The 17,897-nt window shown below is 34.5% G+C and overlaps 3 protein-coding genes, 1 long non-coding RNA gene and 2 pseudogenes across 4 annotated transcripts; 4 read left to right on the top strand and 2 right to left on the bottom strand.

Moving 5' to 3' along the window:
* Positions 1,080 to 3,914, top strand: LOC104788104 (formin-like protein 8). The gene is made up of 2 exons (XM_010513790.1): positions 1,080 to 2,339; positions 2,423 to 3,914. Exons 1-2 carry the CDS (start codon positions 1,318 to 1,320, stop codon positions 3,714 to 3,716), a joined length of 2,316 nt encoding a protein of 771 aa, XP_010512092.1. The 5' UTR covers positions 1,080 to 1,317; the 3' UTR covers positions 3,717 to 3,914.
* LOC104789755 lies at positions 4,665 to 6,515 on the bottom strand. Its single transcript, XM_010515401.1, has 3 exons — positions 6,211 to 6,515; positions 5,897 to 6,117; positions 4,665 to 4,720 (listed from the first exon to the last, which is right to left on the bottom strand). The coding sequence occupies exons 1-3, from the start codon at positions 6,513 to 6,515 to the stop codon at positions 4,665 to 4,667; spliced, it is 582 nt and encodes a 193-aa protein (XP_010513703.1).
* On the top strand, positions 8,225 to 10,339 carry LOC104788103 (putative L-type lectin-domain containing receptor kinase V.2). Its single transcript, XM_010513789.2, has 2 exons — positions 8,225 to 9,728; positions 9,823 to 10,339. Exons 1-2 carry the CDS (start codon positions 8,225 to 8,227, stop codon positions 10,302 to 10,304), a joined length of 1,986 nt encoding a protein of 661 aa, XP_010512091.2. The 3' UTR covers positions 10,305 to 10,339.
* On the bottom strand, positions 10,555 to 11,222 carry LOC104789754 (annotated as a pseudogene).
* LOC109133136 lies at positions 13,766 to 15,673 on the top strand. Its single transcript, XR_002038238.1, has 2 exons — positions 13,766 to 14,837; positions 15,515 to 15,673. It is a non-coding gene; the product is annotated as an uncharacterized LOC109133136 (long non-coding RNA).
* LOC104788101 lies at positions 15,755 to 17,825 on the top strand (annotated as a pseudogene).

The raw sequence follows: 17,897 nt of genomic DNA, 5'->3' as shown, positions 1-17,897 counted from the left end.
TTTGGTTAACTATTACTTTTAGATGATGACAATAAAATTAATATATAGGACAACATAAAATTATCTATCAAAAAAATTAGGTAAGATCTTACACTTTTCTTTCTAGACTAATTATCAATTTTTTATTTTCTAAAAATATAAAAAATATAATTTATCTTAACTATTTAACGAAAATACCATATATAGTTGACTTTGCTATAAGTAATGGTTTTATTACTAAAGTAACATACTGTTTAAATAATTTTAACAATATATTATAATCAAAAATATTTAATAATATTCACTTTAACTTTCCTCTTTTTCATGATCCTTCTATGAAACACTATATAACATATACTAATTATAAATTGTAGTTGCACTGTAGTATTATGAATATTATATTTTTAAGACATATATTAACAATTACATTTGTACATTTCATATATAATTGAATAAAAACTTCATTTTATATTTTAAATTAATAATGTATATATAAATCATGTATCGCGTGGACTACTTTCTAGTATATGTATACATGTATAATATTTTTGTTATCCGTTGAGTTTTTAAGGAATCCTATTAATTCGTTCGGTATTCGATATTTGTTGGTTCGTAGAATTGAATTTTTCCGATGATTGATTTCAACGTTCCCAAGTTCCAAAACTTTGTATTTTTTTACAACCCAATCATATAAAATGTGAATTCATTTAATTGCCATAGAACTTTGCACTCTTCTTCTAAGTTAATAATCATTGAAACCATATCTTAAAATGGGAATGTGTGTGTTTTTGACTTCCAAGGCGTCATCAAAAAATATTTCTAGAAAGAACAAAAAAGATAGCAATACCACTACTTTTTGGACATAGTCAACGATAACATCAACCGCACCAGCTCCATTTAATAAGTCCCATCTTCACGAAAACGAGTATAACTAAAATTACCTAAAACACCCTTTTATTTTAACGTATTGTTGAATAAGTCAATTCCATTAACAAGGGTATTTTAGTCATATTTGTAAATAGAACCGACCCGGGAAGACGTAGTAGAAGAAGAAGAACAGATCAACTAATCTCTGCTTCAACTAAACATTATTACCAAAACCTCCAAATTCCCAAATATATTAAAATACCTACCAAATTACGAATTTATATACTTTTTAATTTACTTAAACGAAACCTTCCGTTTTAAGTTCCTGAGATCTTTGGGAATTGATTTTTTTTTTTTTTAGAGAAAATAAACAAAAACGTTACTTTAAAAAAAATTCAAAGTATTCATTTTTTTGTTGTTGTGTATGTGTGTTTCCTTTATTGATCTCTCTGTAAATGAGCTAAATCGTTAATGGCTGCCATGTTCATCAAGAAACCATGGCCTTTTCCTCTTCATCTAACCCTAATTTTCTTCTTCTTCTTCATCGTCCCTTCCTTTTCTCAATTCGATTCTCCTCAAAATATCGAAACTTTCTTCCCAATTCCACCACTCTCCCCTGTTTCACCACCGCGTATCTCACCGTCGTCAAACTCATCTCCGCCGTCGAATAATAATAACTCCTCATCTTCCGATAGAAGCACGATCTTAAAAGCTGTCCTCATAACAGCAGCAAGCACCGTACTTGTAGCAGGAGTTTTCTTCTTCTGCCTTCAGAGATGCGTCGTCGCGAGACGGAGACGGAGAGACAGAGTCGGACCAGTAAGCGTCGAGAACAATTTACCTCCGTATCCTCCTCATCCTCGGACGACCGCGGCGTTGGCGACGACGACGAGTACGACTTTGGCTAGAGAAGGTTTCACGCGGTTTGGTGGTGTGAAAGGTTTGATACTTGATGAGAATGGTCTCGATGTGTTGTATTGGAGAAAGCTACAGAGTCAGAGAGAGAGAAGTGAAAGTTTCAAGAAACAGATCATCACCGGAGGAGAAGAAGAAGAAGACGAGAAAGAGGTCATCTATTACAAGAACAAGAAGAGAACAGAGCCCGTCACTGAGGTTCCTCTCCTTAGAGGAAGATCATCAACTTCTCACTGTGTAATCCATAACCAAGATCATCACATCCCGGTGAAACAGAGTGAACCTGCACCACCGCCGCCTCCACCACCGCCAATTCCGTTGAAACAGAGTGCACCAACGCCACCGCCACCTCCTCCGATTAAGAAGGGTTCTTCACCATCGCCACCGCCACCTCCGCCGGTGAAAAAGGTCGGAGCTTTATCGTCATCAGCTTCGAGACCACCACCTGCGCCGGTTAAAAGATCAAGTGGAGGAGAGGGTTCGAAACAGGTAAAGCTGAAGCCTTTACATTGGGATAAAGTAAACCCTGATTCTGATCATTCAATGGTTTGGGACAAAATCGATCGTGGCTCATTCAGGTATGTATACACACTTACACAAATCTATATTTCAATCATTTGAAAAATAAAACCCTAATTTTTTTTGGTTTTGTACTTTTCAGTTTCGACGGCGATTTAATGGAAGCTCTGTTCGGATACGTTGCCGTGGGGAAGAAATCACCAGAACACGGCGATGATAAAAACCCTAAATCATCATCACAAATCTTCATACTTGATCCGAGGAAGTCTCAAAACACAGCGATTGTGCTCAAATCATTAGGTATGACACGTGAAGAGCTTGTTGAAGCACTCATGGAAGGAAACGATTTCGTGCCAGACACGCTTGAGAGGTTAGCTAGAATAGCTCCGACGAAAGAAGAACAATCAGCGATTCTTGAATTCGACGGCGACACGGCAAAGCTTGCAGATGCAGAATCGTTTCTGTTTCATCTTCTTAAATCCGTGCCAACCGCGTTTACGAGACTGAACGCGTTTCTCTTCAGAGCTAATTACTATCCTGAGATGGCTCACCATGGTAAGTGTCTACAGACTTTGGATTTAGCTTGTAAAGAGCTAAGATCTCGTGGCTTGTTCGTCAAGCTTTTGGAGGCGATACTTAAAGCTGGTAACAGAATGAACGCGGGAACCGCGAGAGGAAACGCTCAAGCGTTTAATCTAACCGCGCTTTTGAAACTTTCGGATGTTAAAAGCGTTGATGGGAAGACTACTCTGCTTAACTTTGTGGTGGAGGAAGTGGTTAGATCAGAAGGGAAACGTTGCGTTTTGAATAGACGAAGTCATAGCTTAACACGAAGCGGTAGTAGTAACAGCAGTGGCGGTAATAACAGTGCTCAGGTTATGTCTAAAGAAGAGCAAGAGAAAGAGTACTTGAAGCTTGGTTTACCAATCGTTGGAGGGTTAAGCTCTGAGTTTTCAAACGTGAAGAAAGCTGCTAGTGTAGACTATGACACAGTTGTTGCAACTTGCTCGGCGCTTGCGGTTAGAGCGAAAGATGCAAGAACGGTGATTGGAGAATGTGAAGAAGATGGAGGAGAAGGAGGTAGGTTTGTGAAGAAGATGATGACGTTTCTTGTGACAGTAGAGGAAGAAGTGAAAAAGGCGAAACACGAAGAGAGGAAAGTAATGGAGCTAGTGAAACGTACAACGGATTATTACCAAGCAGGAGCTATTACAAAAGGGAAGAGTCCTCTTCATCTATTTGTTATTGTTAGAGAGTTTCTTGCCATGGTTGATAAAGCATGCTTAGAGATTATGAGGAATATGCAGAGGAGGAAGATTGGGAGTTCTGTATCGCCTACTTCGCAGCGGAATGCGGTGAAGTTCCCTGTTTTGCCTTTGAATTTCATGTCGGACAGAGCTAGGAGTGATTCGGGTGGGTCGGATTCTGATATGTGAGTGTCTAGATTTGTTAATTTGTAAATAGTAGGATCATTTTGAGTATTGATTGTCACTGAAAGGTATTGAATTGTTGATAGATTTGAGACAGTACTCCAAGGCATTGGGACTTGAGTATACTTTTGTTCCATATAAGTAAACAATTTTTCTTGAAGTTCTTTTTACATATATGTTTATGAACTGTTTGATGATTGTAAATGTGAAAGTGAACATTATAATATTACACACTAGTAAATAGCTAGTCTGAACTTAATTAGCTAGGTTTATTGAAATTAGCTAGTTCTGATGTTTTCGCATTTGGACTGTTCATGTTGGAGATTACTTGTGAGTTGATGAGAGGCTAGGGCACAGGTGTGTTGAGGAACAAGTAACTTTGGTTTTGAAACTGGGATTGCTTTGCTCGCATCCAGTGGCAGCCACTAGACCAAGCATGTCAAGCGTGAACCAATTATTAAACGGTGTAGCTAATCTCCCTCATAACTTTCTCTCTAGTGGACGTTAACTAATGATCATTTATATTGTAGAGTTGAGATCGCAGAAAGAGAATGAAATGGTTGATCCTCTGTTTCCATTAGTATTTCTCTATATTAAATCTAGGATATCTTTTAGAACATATCCACCCACCACTAGTTTCATCGAAAAGGTTTTCACCAAACAAAAACAAAAGTAAATCGAATCTTAAAAGACTTCACAAGAATATAACTAAATAACCACGAGGTGGTGAGCTAGTGGTTCTAGCCTTGGTGGAAGAGTCGCCCTAAGCGCAAGAATTGCTCAGCTTTATCCCTTTGGCCACATGGGTATGAGTCTATTGCTTACGGCCCATTTGCATAACCGGGGGACCCTACCCGTGGGATGCCCTTTCTCAGAGAGATTAGTCTCGGATCCTTCATGAGTCTGAGGATTTACTCTCTGAGTTAACAAAAAAAAAAAAAGAATATAACTAAATCAAAAATTAGTGCAGGTAGGGTTGTTCCCAAACTTAGTGGCCTTGGTTTCAGAACCTGGCTCGAACCGCAACGTGGTTTCATTACACACATAGCTAACGAATTATGTATGTATGAATCAAACAAGGTTGCTTCTTTGTTTCCATTAATAGTGACAATCGAAACATCTTATATTAAATCTAGGAAATTAAATAAGCAAAGTATAATGGTAGATAATCAAGTTATAAACCAAAATAAATATCCTACTATATTAATATTGAGAAGTACAAATATGAAACTAACCTTAAAATGTGTAAAAAATTACATTCAATTGCCATTAGAAAAAATTAATTAAGCTTAATTAACTAATTTAAATAAATATAATTAAATTAAAAATAAAAAAACACTCACATGTCAAATTAAAAAATCTAAAAAAATCTAAAAAAATATTTTCTCTCTCTCTCTCTCTAATAAATTATGGACGAAATTAGTAAATTTTTTTTAAATATATAAACCAATCAGAATTTTAAAAACTAAGATTTTATATCCAAGTATACAATACAATTATTTTTAATAACTAAATTCGAAGATTTTGTTAAGATTTCAAATTATGATTTTCCTATCATCTTTATTTTATTTTATTTACAAATTGTTTAGAACTTTCATATAATACTTATAATTAATAAAATGCATATTTTTTTCTGCATATGTTGTGATTTGAATTTTTTAAAACGAAAATATATTACTCAATGTATGAAAATGTATGTTTTAATTTTCACATTGGCGGGCTGGTAAAACTAAATTTATATAGATGATAAATTAATATTTTTTATTTTCTCACAATTATAACATTAAAATTACTATTTTATATTTCACATAATATGATACAAATATAACAAATAAACAATATAAAACTGTAATAATACGTCAAAATTAAAATACTATAATATTCTAAAATAATTAGTATTCAAATAGACTAATAAATTTTTACATAACAATTTAAAATAAATATTATCTCAAACTAAATTTTTATTATTATATTATAAAATTTTTTTTAAAGTGTTGATCCGTGCTTTAAGCACGGGATATATTCTATTTTGTCAATTAACTTAAAGAACTCTTTTCAAATAACCTAAAAAGTTGGTGAAAAAAAGGAGAATAAAATCTATGCACGTAAAACCAATAAAAAAACTAGTCAAAAAGTAGTGCAGATAGGGACGTCGTTCCCAAACTTAGTGGCCTTGGTTTCAGAACCTGGCTCGAACCTTAACGTGGTTTCATTACACACATAGCTTATAACTCCCCTCTTCCCTTTTCTACAATCCGTAAAAAACAACTTCGATCCAAACTTCACTTTCCTCTCGTCTTTGATGTCTTTGATAATATTTTCGCCAATCAAACCGCCGATATCTTCTTCAGAGATAGCTGCTGAAACCCTAAGTTGTTGAGGCGAGCCGGATTTGAGATCGTTGTACCTATATTACATTCAAGCGATTTCAATCAGGATAGTTCATTAACAATTTTAAATAATACTAGAAGATTGAGTAAAAATATATACTATATATAACCTTTGTTCGGACGAGGTAACAAGAGTAATATTCTTGTAAAACAATGAAGCTTGAATGTCTCCTTGAAGACATATAAAGTGATCAGGAACCCTTATCAACAAATCCCAATTTGCAGTGAGACGAGTTTGTGTAATATTACGCACCGTAAAATCCATTGAAGCTATTTCTATATTCGGCACAGGACTTTCTAAGCTCACTGCAACATAAATCATTAAGCCAATGATACCGGCCACAGAAATAAAGAAGCAGACTACTACGATCATGTCGTAGCAGCAGCCTCGTGAATTTGTTTCTGTGTCTCCCATTGTGGAGCAATTGATTTAAAGATCGAGAGAGGGTTGAGATGGGAAGGTTTTTATATGTACTAGTGGATTATACCGGGCTAGAGGGTTAAGACGGAGTATATTAGATTTATTTACTATTTTGATATGAAGAAGATATATATTGTTTGTTATTTTGTAGATCCAAAAACAACTACACACATATTCATTAAATTTAAAAATAGACAAATGATAAACTGATATATATATATATTTTTTGTGCCAAGATAAATTGATCTCTTAAACTTAATATTTGACTTTACAAAATAAGATCTCTTTAACTTAACGTTTTGGTTTGTTTTAATTTTAGAAGCAATTTATTCACCTGACTACATATTTAACATTAATATACAATAAAATTTTAACGGCATATACTTTAAGTTATCATTTAGCTAATATATCACCATATATTTTTAATATAATTGTTTGCATGTTATTTTTCCCTAAAAACTTATGTAAATCGTTTCTTAAATTCAATGTTTCTATACTGAGTTGTATCTTCGTGGTTCTGTGTAATTTCTTTGTATATATATATTGAGTTGGAGGTTTTAAAAGAAAACACTTTGTTTTATTGACTTCTTTACAAATGGTAAAAAAGCAAAAATACAGTGATTATTTAAAATTATTTAACTTAGTTTTAAATTATTTTTAGTTAGTGAAAATCCCCCTTAGTTTAATATGCATATAGAAAAACTATCATGATGTTGTATTTAACATTGTAATTTAATTTGAACCAAAAAACATTGTAATTTTCATGCTTAGAGATTATGAGGAATATGTAGAGGAGGAAGATTGGGAGTTCCGTATAGCCTTCTTCACAGAGGAATGCGGTGAAGTTTCCGGTTTTGCCTATAAATTTCATGTCGGACAGAGCTAGGAGTGAAGGTGGGTTGGATTCTGATATGTGAGTGTCTAGATTTGTTATTTGTAAATATTAGGATCGTTTTGAGTATTGATTATCACTGAAAGATATTGAATTGTTGATAGATTTGACAGTCCAAAGCATTAGACTTGAGTATAATTTTGTTCCATATAAATGAACAATTTTGCTTGAAGTTCTTTACATATATGTTTATAAACTGTTTGATGATTGTAAATGTGAAAGAGAACATTATAATATTACACACTACTAAATCGTCTGAACTTAATTAGCTAGCTTTATTGAAATTTTTATTTTACATACTAGAAAAGAAGTAAGTTAATATGTCACTTTTTTTTTTTTGTCAAACAAAGAGGAATGTCACCTAACATATCTCTTTATGGATGGAGCACAAAACTTTCAAATCTCTATGGATTAACTAATGCTCCAAACAGTTTGATGCTTGTACATTATCAATGGTTATTGACTTTTTTTAATTTCTCAATTTGGGTAAAGAAAAAGCATAAGCTTTTCAAATGAAGTAGGAGTTGATTTTTGTATATGAACAAAAACATAACCATCTCCCTTAGAGGAAGTTGGAGCTATCATTTCTTGGTTTCAAACTTTTTAATAATTTGAGCATTAAAGCAAAATGGCAACTTTACGGATGATGACAACACTTTCTCTGCCTTTTTTCCTTTTATAGCAACGCGTAGTCAAGAAGAAGAACGTGTTTAGCATGGACTAATCTTGATTAAGATAATATTACTATCAAATGTTTGCTTTAATGCTTATAAATAACAAACCAAAAAAGGAACAAATCCACAAATCAATCATGTCTCTGCTTCTAAAGATGTTGTTGTTCTTTCTTCTTTTCTTCCCTATGGTATCAGTTTCTCAAGGCTCAGACCCAACCGGTGGACAGTTTAGCTTCAACGGTTTCTTGTATACCGATGGAGTTGCGGATCTAAACCCGGACGGTTTGTTCAAACTCATAACTTCAAAAACACAAGGAGGAGCTGGTCAAGTTCTTTACCAGTTCCCACTCCAGTTCAAGAACTCACCAAACGGCAAGGTTTCGTCCTTCTCCACCACTTTTGTTTTCGCAATCGTTGCAGTACGTAAAACAATCGCCGGTTGTGGACTTTCCTTCAACATCTCTCCTACAAAAGGCTTGAGTTCTGTTCCAAACATCGATCAGTACTCTTCTTCTTCTAACCGTTCTGTTTCTGTTGAATTCCATACGGCCAAAAGCGATAAACCGGATGGTGGAGATATTAATATCGTTGGTATCAATGTCAATAGCTCGGAAACAGATAGAAACTGTTCAGCTGGTTATTACAAAGATGATGGTAGATTGGTAAATCTAGATATCGCAAGTGGGAAGCCAATACAGGTTTGGATTGAGTATAACAACTCAACTAAACAACTTGATGTTACAATGCATTCTATTGAGATCTCTAAGCCCAAGATTCCTCTGATTTCTCTGCGAAAAGATCTGTCTCCATATCTACGTGAGTATATGTTCACTGGCTTCACTTCAGTTGGAAGTCCAACTTCTTCTCACTACATTCTTGGCTGGAACTTCAACAATAGTGGAGCAGTTTCAGGTATAAATCTCTCTCGTCTTCCCAAAGTACCTAATGAAGAACAAGATCGACCGTTGAGTTCCAAGATGATCTTGGCGATTAGTTTAAGTATTTCAGGAGGTACACTTGTTATCGTCTTGGTTCTTGGATTTATGTTCTTCTTGAAAAGGAAGAAGTTCTTGGAAGTTATTGAGGACTGGGAGGTGCAGTTTGGTCCACATAGGTTCACTTATAAAGATCTCTTCACCGCCACGAAAGGTTTTAAGAACAGCGAGCTTCTTGGAAAAGGAGGTTTTGGAAAAGTTTTTAAAGGGACCTTACCATTGTCTAGTATACCAATCGCGGTAAAGAAGATTTCTCATGATTCAAGACAAGGCATGAGGGAGTTTTTAGCTGAGATTGCGACCATTGGCCGACTCAGACATCCAGATTTAGTTCGTCTTCTCGGGTACTGCAGACGCAAGGGAGAACTCTACTTGGTGTATGACTACATGCCTAAAGGAAGCCTTGATAAGTTTCTTTATAATCAACCAAATCAGATTCTTGATTGGCCACAGAGATTCAAGATCATCAAAGATGTTGCCTCGGGACTGTGCTACTTGCATCAGCAGTGGGTTCAGGTGATTATCCACAGGGATATTAAGCCAGCAAATATACTTCTTGATGAAAATATGAACGCCAAGCTTGGTGATTTTGGACTTGCAAAGCTATGTGACCACGGGATTGATTCTCAAACCTCTAATGTCGCAGGTAAGTTTGCGTTTTTGTGTAGATAATATAATCAATCAGTCAATCAATATCTTTGGAACTTATTTGAGGGTTTTGCTGTTACTGTGGATGCAAGGTACATTCGGATATATATCACCAGAGCTCTCAAGAACAGGGAAGTCAAGCACAAGTTCTGATGTTTTCGCATTTGGGGTGTTCATGTTGGAGATTACTTGTGGAAGAAGACCCATTGAGCCACGAGGATCACCAAGCGAGATGGTTTTGACTGATTGGGTACTAGACTGTTGGGACAATGGAGATATACTGCAGGTAGTTGATGAGAGGCTAGGGCATATGTATCTTTCGGAACAAGTAACTTTGGTTTTGAAACTTGGATTGCTTTGCTCGCATCCAGTGGCAGCCACTAGACCAAGCATGTCAAGCGCAATCCAATTCTTAGACGGTGTAGCTACGCTCCCTCATAACTTGCTAGACCTTGTGAATGCTCGCATAATCGATGGTGGATTTGATGCATTAGGTGAATCAAGAAAGTCTAGAGAGGCAAGTAGTAACGTTTCCGTGGTCATGACGGAATCGTTTCTCTCTAGTGGACGTTAACTAATATCATTTATATTGTAGAGTTGAGATTGTAGAATGAGAATGAAATGGTTGTTCCTCTCTTTCCATTAATAGTCTCTTTCCATTAATAGTTACAATCAAAATATATTATATTAAATCTAGGAGATCAAAAATAAAAATAATTATTTTGTTTTAGAACATCCACCACTAGTTTCATCGAAAAGGTTTTCACCAAAAAAAAAAAAAAACAAAGTAAATCGAATCTTTACAGAATTAAAATATAACTATATTAAAAATTAGAGCAGATAGGGTTGTTCCCAAACTTAGTGGCGTTGGTCTCAGAACCTGGCTTGAACCGTAACGTAATTTCATCACACACATAGATCCGTAAGAAAGAACTGCGACCCAAACTTCACTTCCCTCTTCTCTTTGATATCTTTGATAATGTTTTTTCCAATCAAACCGCCCATATCTTCTTCAGAGATAGAAGCCGAAACCTTAAGTTGTTGAGCTGATCCGTATTTGAGATCGTTGTACCTTTATGACATGCAAGCGATTTCAATCAGAATAGTTCATTAACAATTTTAAATAATAGTATTAGAAATTGAGCTACAAATTGAATAGAAGATTGTTATATAACCTTTGTGCGGACGAGGTAACAAGAGTAATATTCTTGTAAAACAATGAAGCTTGAATGTCTCCTTGAAGACATATATAGTCATCAGGAAGGGTTCTAGGGACCCTTATCAACAAATCCCAATTTGCAGTGAGACGAGTTTGTGTAATATTACGCACCGTAAAATCCATTGAAGCTATTTCTATATTCGGCACAGGACTTTCTATGTTCATTGCAATGTAATGAATAGAACTAATGAAACCGGCCAAAGGAATAACGAAACAGACTACTATGATCATGTCGTAGCAGCAGCCTCGTGAATTTGTTTCCGTGTCTTCCATTGTTCAGCAATTGATTTAAAGATCGAGAGATGATTAAGATGGGAAGGTTTTTATATGTACTAGTGGATTATACCGGGATTAAGATGGAGTATATTAGATTTATTTACTATTTTGATATGAAGAAGATATATATTGTTTGTTATTTTGTAGATCCAAAAACACACACACACATATTCATTAAATTTTAAAATAGACAAATGATAAACTGATCTCTTTAACTTAATATTTGACTTTAAAAAAGAAGATCTCGTTAACTTAACATTTGTTTTAATTTTAGAAGCAATAATCACCTGGCTACATATTTAGTTTGTTATTTATTTCTTCGTCTCCCATTGTGCAATGATTGGTTAAAAAGAGAGGGTTAATATGGAGAAGGTTTATATATATTATATATATATGTATTTTAGTAGTGATATACTTATATAGAGTCAATATAATGATACGAACAAAAAAAACATGGAGATAATAATGAATGAGCTACACGATATTCAGTACAATCCTAAGTAGAAGTTGGATATATACTACTAATATAAAAATAAAATAAAATAATAAATATGAACTCTCTTTTAACAGAAAAACTAGATTCGGATCCGCACATACGTGCGGGGTTGATTTTAAAAACTAAATTTACTAACACATTTATAATTTATTACGTACATGCGGATTATGTTTGTAAACATATTTTTAATAAATGTTATTAACATTCATAATCCAAACTTTTTTTTGTATCAGTTTAGTATTTGATTTATTTTTAATTTGGTTTAGACAAAAAAATGATCAAATTTGTTTTTGTTATCAGTAAAAACAATTATATTAAAAAATAGTAACAGAAAGATGGTATGTCTAATTTAGGACATAAAATCCATCATGTCCTGTATATGTCTCATAACTATGGTTGATTTCTTTTATCTATTATAGAACATAGTTTAATGTTTTTTCTTTTTCTTTTGAATATTTTTTTGACATTTTTGTGTTAGATAAATTGAAAAATATGTTACATAATATATTGGAAGCATTAATTTATTTTAATTCTAACATGATCCTGGATTTTGATTTTTGAAAATTTTTAATCTCATCTTATTCCTCCTTCCATCCCGTTTCCGTCCCATTATTCTTTTCTCATTTCCTCAAAATCATGTTCCTACATATTTAGCACACAAACACGTAATAGTTTGATTCAAAACAAAATAAAGTATTTGATGAAGAAAAATAATTTCTTTGAAACATTCAGTTAATAGAATCACACATACATGCCGTGTCAGTTAACATTCTTTTATCTCTTGTTTTGTACATGCTTATGCTAGATAAGCTGAAGAAAAAAAAACATATTTAAAATACTGTTGTTTTACTTTAGTTGTAACATGTTTTCGGATCCGCACATTTATGCATTGATAAAATGATAAGTTATAAGTAGTTTCAAACGTATGTATATCTTAATTCAGTATCCAAGATTTAAACATACTGTATATATGTAATACATATGTTTGAAATCATAATATAAAATCATAAATATTGTTTACAGATATCTCACAATATATAACCAAATTATATTTTTATACATATATACAATTTTGTATTTAATTGCTCGATTTTAATAGATACTGATTTAAATTATTTCTATAAACATTTAGATGATTTTGTATATTAGGTAACATCATAATTTCTTGTTTCCGGATATATCTCAAAATATAAAATCAAATTAAATAAGTTTACATATATACAATTTCGAAATTAATTGCCCAAATTAAACATATACATAAATATCAAAATTATTGTTTCCTTAAATTGTTTACGCAAAACTACTTACCTTTTTTGAATTTTATTGCAGATGCTTGTTTCGATTCTGTTTGGATACGGGAGTATGAAAAACAGCTCTGAACAGTTAATACATAATCCGAACAGAATTAATCCAAGGCATATAGGATCTGTGCATTTTTATTATCAAATTTACTTTAATGTCCCTTTTGTATTGTATGCTTTTTAATTTATTCAGGGTCATTTTATGTCATATATTTCAGAATTCATTTTGCCTTGTAAATAATGCCTCCCTTTAAATACTATAGATAAAGAGATATATTTTAATAACTAGAATGTTGGTACTCGCCGCTTAGGTGATTAAATCATAGACCGAAGCGAAGCCAGAAGATCAGATATAGAGATGGATACTGCTAAAAAGAGAGACGTCGGAGATATTTTTGGTTGAGTTTAAATTCAGTATGATTAAACACATTTTTTTTTTTATTAAGACATCTAGTAACTGAATTTCATCATCATGTCATGATCGATGATGTTTTGGTACTCAAATTATATGTAACAATACTAACATGGCAAAAAAGAAACGGTAAACGCAAGCTTATTAAATTGGTATGCTCATATAAGCTTAGCTTGATACAAAACATAACATCATGATATAACAACGACACCCCTCAAGTTGTTGGTGAACAGCTAAAACAACAAACAAAAGGAGTAGGTAAAAGGGGTCAAATGTTTGATGAGTGTAGTAGCTTGGATAAAGCCACAACTATAATAAAAGAGAAATTCACGAAATGACGTGGCAATTTGTAATTTCATAATCCGTAGTCAACAAGCCCAAATAAATAATTGGGAGTTATGAGAAAGAAGAGACGAGAAACGAAATCAAAATTCACAGAGATGATGATGATGATGTCGGCGGCGGCGAGCCACGTAAGAGTGCTGCTTCCGTTACACCAGCAGCGATGGTCTATCTCAACCGGATCGGAGATTTTCCGACTGAGTCAAACAGAACCGAGGCGATTCAAGCTGACGATCGCAACGACTGCGACTGCGAAGTACAAGGGGACGAAGATGAGAGAAGAGAAGCTATCGGAGATGATAGAGGAGAAAGTGAAGGAAGCGACGGAGGTTTGTGACGCGGGGACGAGAGATCAGAGGAGTGTAGAGTCGCGTGGGACAAAGTTGAAGAGGTCTCAGTTGATCTTTGGTCTCTCGGCATTCCATGTTACCTCTTTGCCGGTGTCTTATTTCTCTCTGTTTCCTTATTAGGGTCTATCTGTAATTTTCTTCTGATTGTTATATGTTTATAGGGTATTTTTAAGCTTTGATTTCCTCATTGGTTTCCGCAAGGAATGATCTCAATTGGTATGTTTCATTTTTGTTATTATTTCTCTTCTATGTGTCTTCCAGCTGGATTTTTGTATGTCTACTAACATGGTTTTTGTATTGAATATATTGGACAGTGCCATTGGGAAGTCTTCAACATTATTTTGTCATGTTATATGCTTATGATTGTGGTTATTATTTTTTTTTTTAATGTGAAGTGTTTAATCCTACTCTCATATGCTTTTGATGGTGGTTTAGATGCTAATCACTTCTGTTTGGGATGGTTTTTTCTCTTTCTTTGTGAATTCATTATCTTCGTACATGAATTTATATGATGCAAGTAGAACTTCTCTTTGGACTTGTTTGCCTAGATTCCTTTCAAGTCTACAAGTTGTCTCAACAGGGATGAACTTGGGGTTCCATCTTTGGTTGTTCAGGTGTAATGAGCGTCTTTTTCCTGGGTTAGATTCTTGGTATTTAAGAGAAGTAAGCTGTGAGTTCCTCACTGGTTGCCTCTAGGATTGATCTCAACTGGTATGTTTCATTTTTGTTATTGTTTTCTCCTTTGTATGTCTAATTGTATTTTCCCATGATTTCTTCATCAATCAGCTTACTCTGATTCGTTTGCAATCTACTCACAATGAGATGAAAGATGATCATTACATCCTTTTAAAATGGGTTTGTACTTATTTTCTGTCTTTTTCATGATGGATGTGTATACTTAAGTAGAGTTTTTGCATTGAACATCTTCAAGTTTTTTAGGTTTTCAGGTTTCATTCCTTCTTAGATCTTTTGCTATCTGTTGATTTATATATATTGCCTGCATTTTGAAGTGTAATGTTCCTCATCTACCTCGTTCAATTCGCATTTCTGCTTATGCCTGATTCTTTTGTTAAGTCTTTTTCATAGATATTTCAGGTTACTACTTGGTTTCTTCCTTGTTTAACCATTTTAGGTGTGCTACATCTATTCCTAGTTTTTCTTTTTTTAAATCTCAATTTTACATGCTTGTGATGGTAGCTAATCTATTTATGAATTGCTTCCCATCATAATAGGTATGTTGAGTATGTGAAGGAGCCAGACTCCCTTTTTGATTTTTTGGCATCGAAGATTGAATTAGTATTTATAGATGTGGTTTTTTTTTTTTCACTTCTTCTGTTTTGGTCACCACTATATTTGAGGGATATGTGATCAGCTTTCCTTCCTTGTAGTCGCAGTTTTGGATTCCTGCGTGTAGATCGTTGGGTAACAATAGTCCCTGCCTTTCAGAAGTCTAGTAAACTTGTATATTGAGATATAGACGATATACTCGTTTCGTATCCCTTACCTTGTACTTGATATTAAGAGAAGAGAATGTGTCTTCTGTAGTAGCTGCCCCTATCCGTTTGTGTCTCTCTACAGCTTATGTGTGAGATCCTTCTTTAAAAACAAACAGAGGAGGCAGACAGACTATGAAGAATATACAAACAGGTTTCAGAACTTCAATAGGAGGGCTTGCGAGTGGGCAATCTGTTGTTATTTTTTTGCCTCAGAGTTCATCGTTGTAGCATTGTTGATTTTTAATCTCTTCTCAACTGGTAGCAATCAAATGCAGCAGACAATATAACAACCCCAAACTGAACATAATACTCTATTTTTTACAGTTCAAAGGCAGTGTCAAAATTACAAATCATTGATATGTTGACTAAAATTGAACTCCATAATCACTTAGTTTCCTAAAAAAAATTCAACAAATATTTATAGATTTTATGACCAAAGAGAAACTCGTTTGAATAGATTTCCGGTTTAGCTTAACCTTTGGTATATACTATTTGGTGTTTCTGATTAGTAAATTCTCATTTAATCTTCCTTCCATTGAAACTTTTGTTCAAGTTTCAAAACTACACAAAGCGACATCTTTTGGGAATTGTTCATGGATCTATCGACCGGCGCTGGACCCAAGTAGATGAAGCATCTGCTTGCGGTCGTAAATTATATAGGCATATAATCGGCTTTTTCTCCAAGAAATGTTCCTTTGTCCTAGTGGTTTGTTCCCTATACCATAGTCTTAACAGATAAGGGTTCAAATCCCTGTCATGCGTTTTTAAAAAGAGAATTTCGGTTTTTTTATTTTAACTTTTCCTGCTTTTTTTAGCTCGCCGGAGTGTTGGTTTTCTCGGCGATACCCTTCACGGCGGTTAAAGCAATTGCGAACAGCTCATTGGAAGCATCTTTGCGGCGGAGATTGGAAGAGAAAAAGAAAGAAGCCGTTGAGAATTCTTCAAGATTCAAAGCTAAAGCTCAGAAGGCATATTAAATACTTTGTGGATAGATTATATAAACATTAATTTGGCTAATCAATATTAATTCTCATCATCTTACAAATTTTCTTGGTTTGTTCTTTGTAAGTGTGCAGCAAGTGGTATGGAGAAGAACGTCCCCGTTGGTTTGGTCCAGTCCCATATGATTATCCTCCATACCTTACAGGAGAACTTCCAGGGGATTATGGATTCGACATTGCAGGACTTGCCAAGGATCGTTTGTCTTTTGATAAGTACTTCAAGTGAGTCCTTCTCTTTTATAATTTTTTTTAACCTTGTTCTGTTTTAGTTTACAACTTAGAATCTAACTGTGACTGTTCCTCTTGTTTTGTTTTCTTCTACCAAATCATATGAGAAATATTCTGTTGAAGTTGACCATTGTTTTTAGTAAATTAGTAGTTAAGTCCTAGCGCTTGTTTTGCAGCTTTGAAATACTTCATGCTCGTTGGGCCATGCTTGCAGCGTCGGGTGCTTTAATCCCTGAAATATTTGATCTCACGGGAACTTTCCATTTTGCTGAACCCGTATGGTGGCGAGTTGGTTACTCGAAGCTTCAGGTTTCTTTCAGTAATTAGCTCTCTTTTTTTTCAAACTTCTTTCCCCATCTAGTATCAAATTCCTAGTCAGAAGCATGACCACGAAGAGGACGCCTTTGTTTTTCACCAGGGAGAAACGTTGGACTACTTGGGCATTCCAGGGCTGCACTTAGCTTGAAGCCAAGGTGTCATTGTAATCGCCATTTGTCAAGTACTCTTGATGGTAATACATTTGAGAGACATCAAATACACATTTGCTTCATCTCGTACATAAATACACCCTCTTCAAAAAACCTTTATCCTCCCGCATGCATACAGGTAGGACCGGAATATGCAAGATACTGTGGCATTGAGGCGTTAGAGCCACTGGGAATATACTTGCCAGGGGACATAAACTATCCCGGAGGGACGCTTTTTGATCCCTTGAACCTCTCTGAGGACCCGGTAGCTAGCTTTTGAAGATCTTAAGGTTAAGGAGATTAAAAACGGGAGACTAGCTATGGTCGCGTGGCTTGGATTCTATTCACAGGCTGCTTTCACTGGAAAGGGTCCTATACACAATCTTGTTGACCATGTCTCTGATCCTTTACATAACAATCTGGTAGCCATGCTTCTTCAGACATGAAGAGACTACTTTGTATGTACATATGTCAAAAAGACAATGCGTGTATATGTTTAATACCATATGTTACGTAGTATATGATAACTATAACCAACACATATATTTCTAAATACTAAATCCTGTAATTGGCAACTTG

This window comes from Camelina sativa, chromosome 5 (genome assembly GCF_000633955.1).
Source record: "Camelina sativa cultivar DH55 chromosome 5, Cs, whole genome shotgun sequence".
Taxonomy (NCBI): Eukaryota; Viridiplantae; Streptophyta; class Magnoliopsida; order Brassicales; family Brassicaceae; genus Camelina; species Camelina sativa.
Note: the sequence above shows the minus strand (reverse complement) of the source record. Positions and strands in the feature narration are given on the sequence as shown.

Excerpts from the sequence above, each read along its gene's own strand:
- LOC104788104 (XM_010513790.1), top strand. The coding sequence starts at position 1,318 with ATGGCTGCCATGTTCATCAAGAAACCATGGCCTTTTCCTCTTCATCTA. Across the intron at positions 2,340-2,422 it reads ATCGATCGTGGCTCATTCAG|TTTCGACGGCGATTTAATGG; the intron begins GTATGTATACAC and ends TGTACTTTTCAG.
- LOC104789755 (XM_010515401.1), bottom strand. The coding sequence starts at position 6,515 with ATGGGAGACACAGAAACAAATTCACGAGGCTGCTGCTACGACATGATC. Across the intron at positions 6,118-6,210 it reads GTTACCTCGTCCGAACAAAG|GTACAACGATCTCAAATCCG; the intron begins GTTATATATAGT and ends AATGTAATATAG. Across the intron at positions 4,721-5,896 it reads CACGTTAAGGTTCGAGCCAG|GTTCTGAAACCAAGGCCACT; the intron begins GTTCTGAAACCA and ends GGTTCGAGCCAG.
- LOC104788103 (XM_010513789.2), top strand. The coding sequence starts at position 8,225 with ATGTCTCTGCTTCTAAAGATGTTGTTGTTCTTTCTTCTTTTCTTCCCT. Across the intron at positions 9,729-9,822 it reads TCAAACCTCTAATGTCGCAG|GTACATTCGGATATATATCA; the intron begins GTAAGTTTGCGT and ends TGTGGATGCAAG.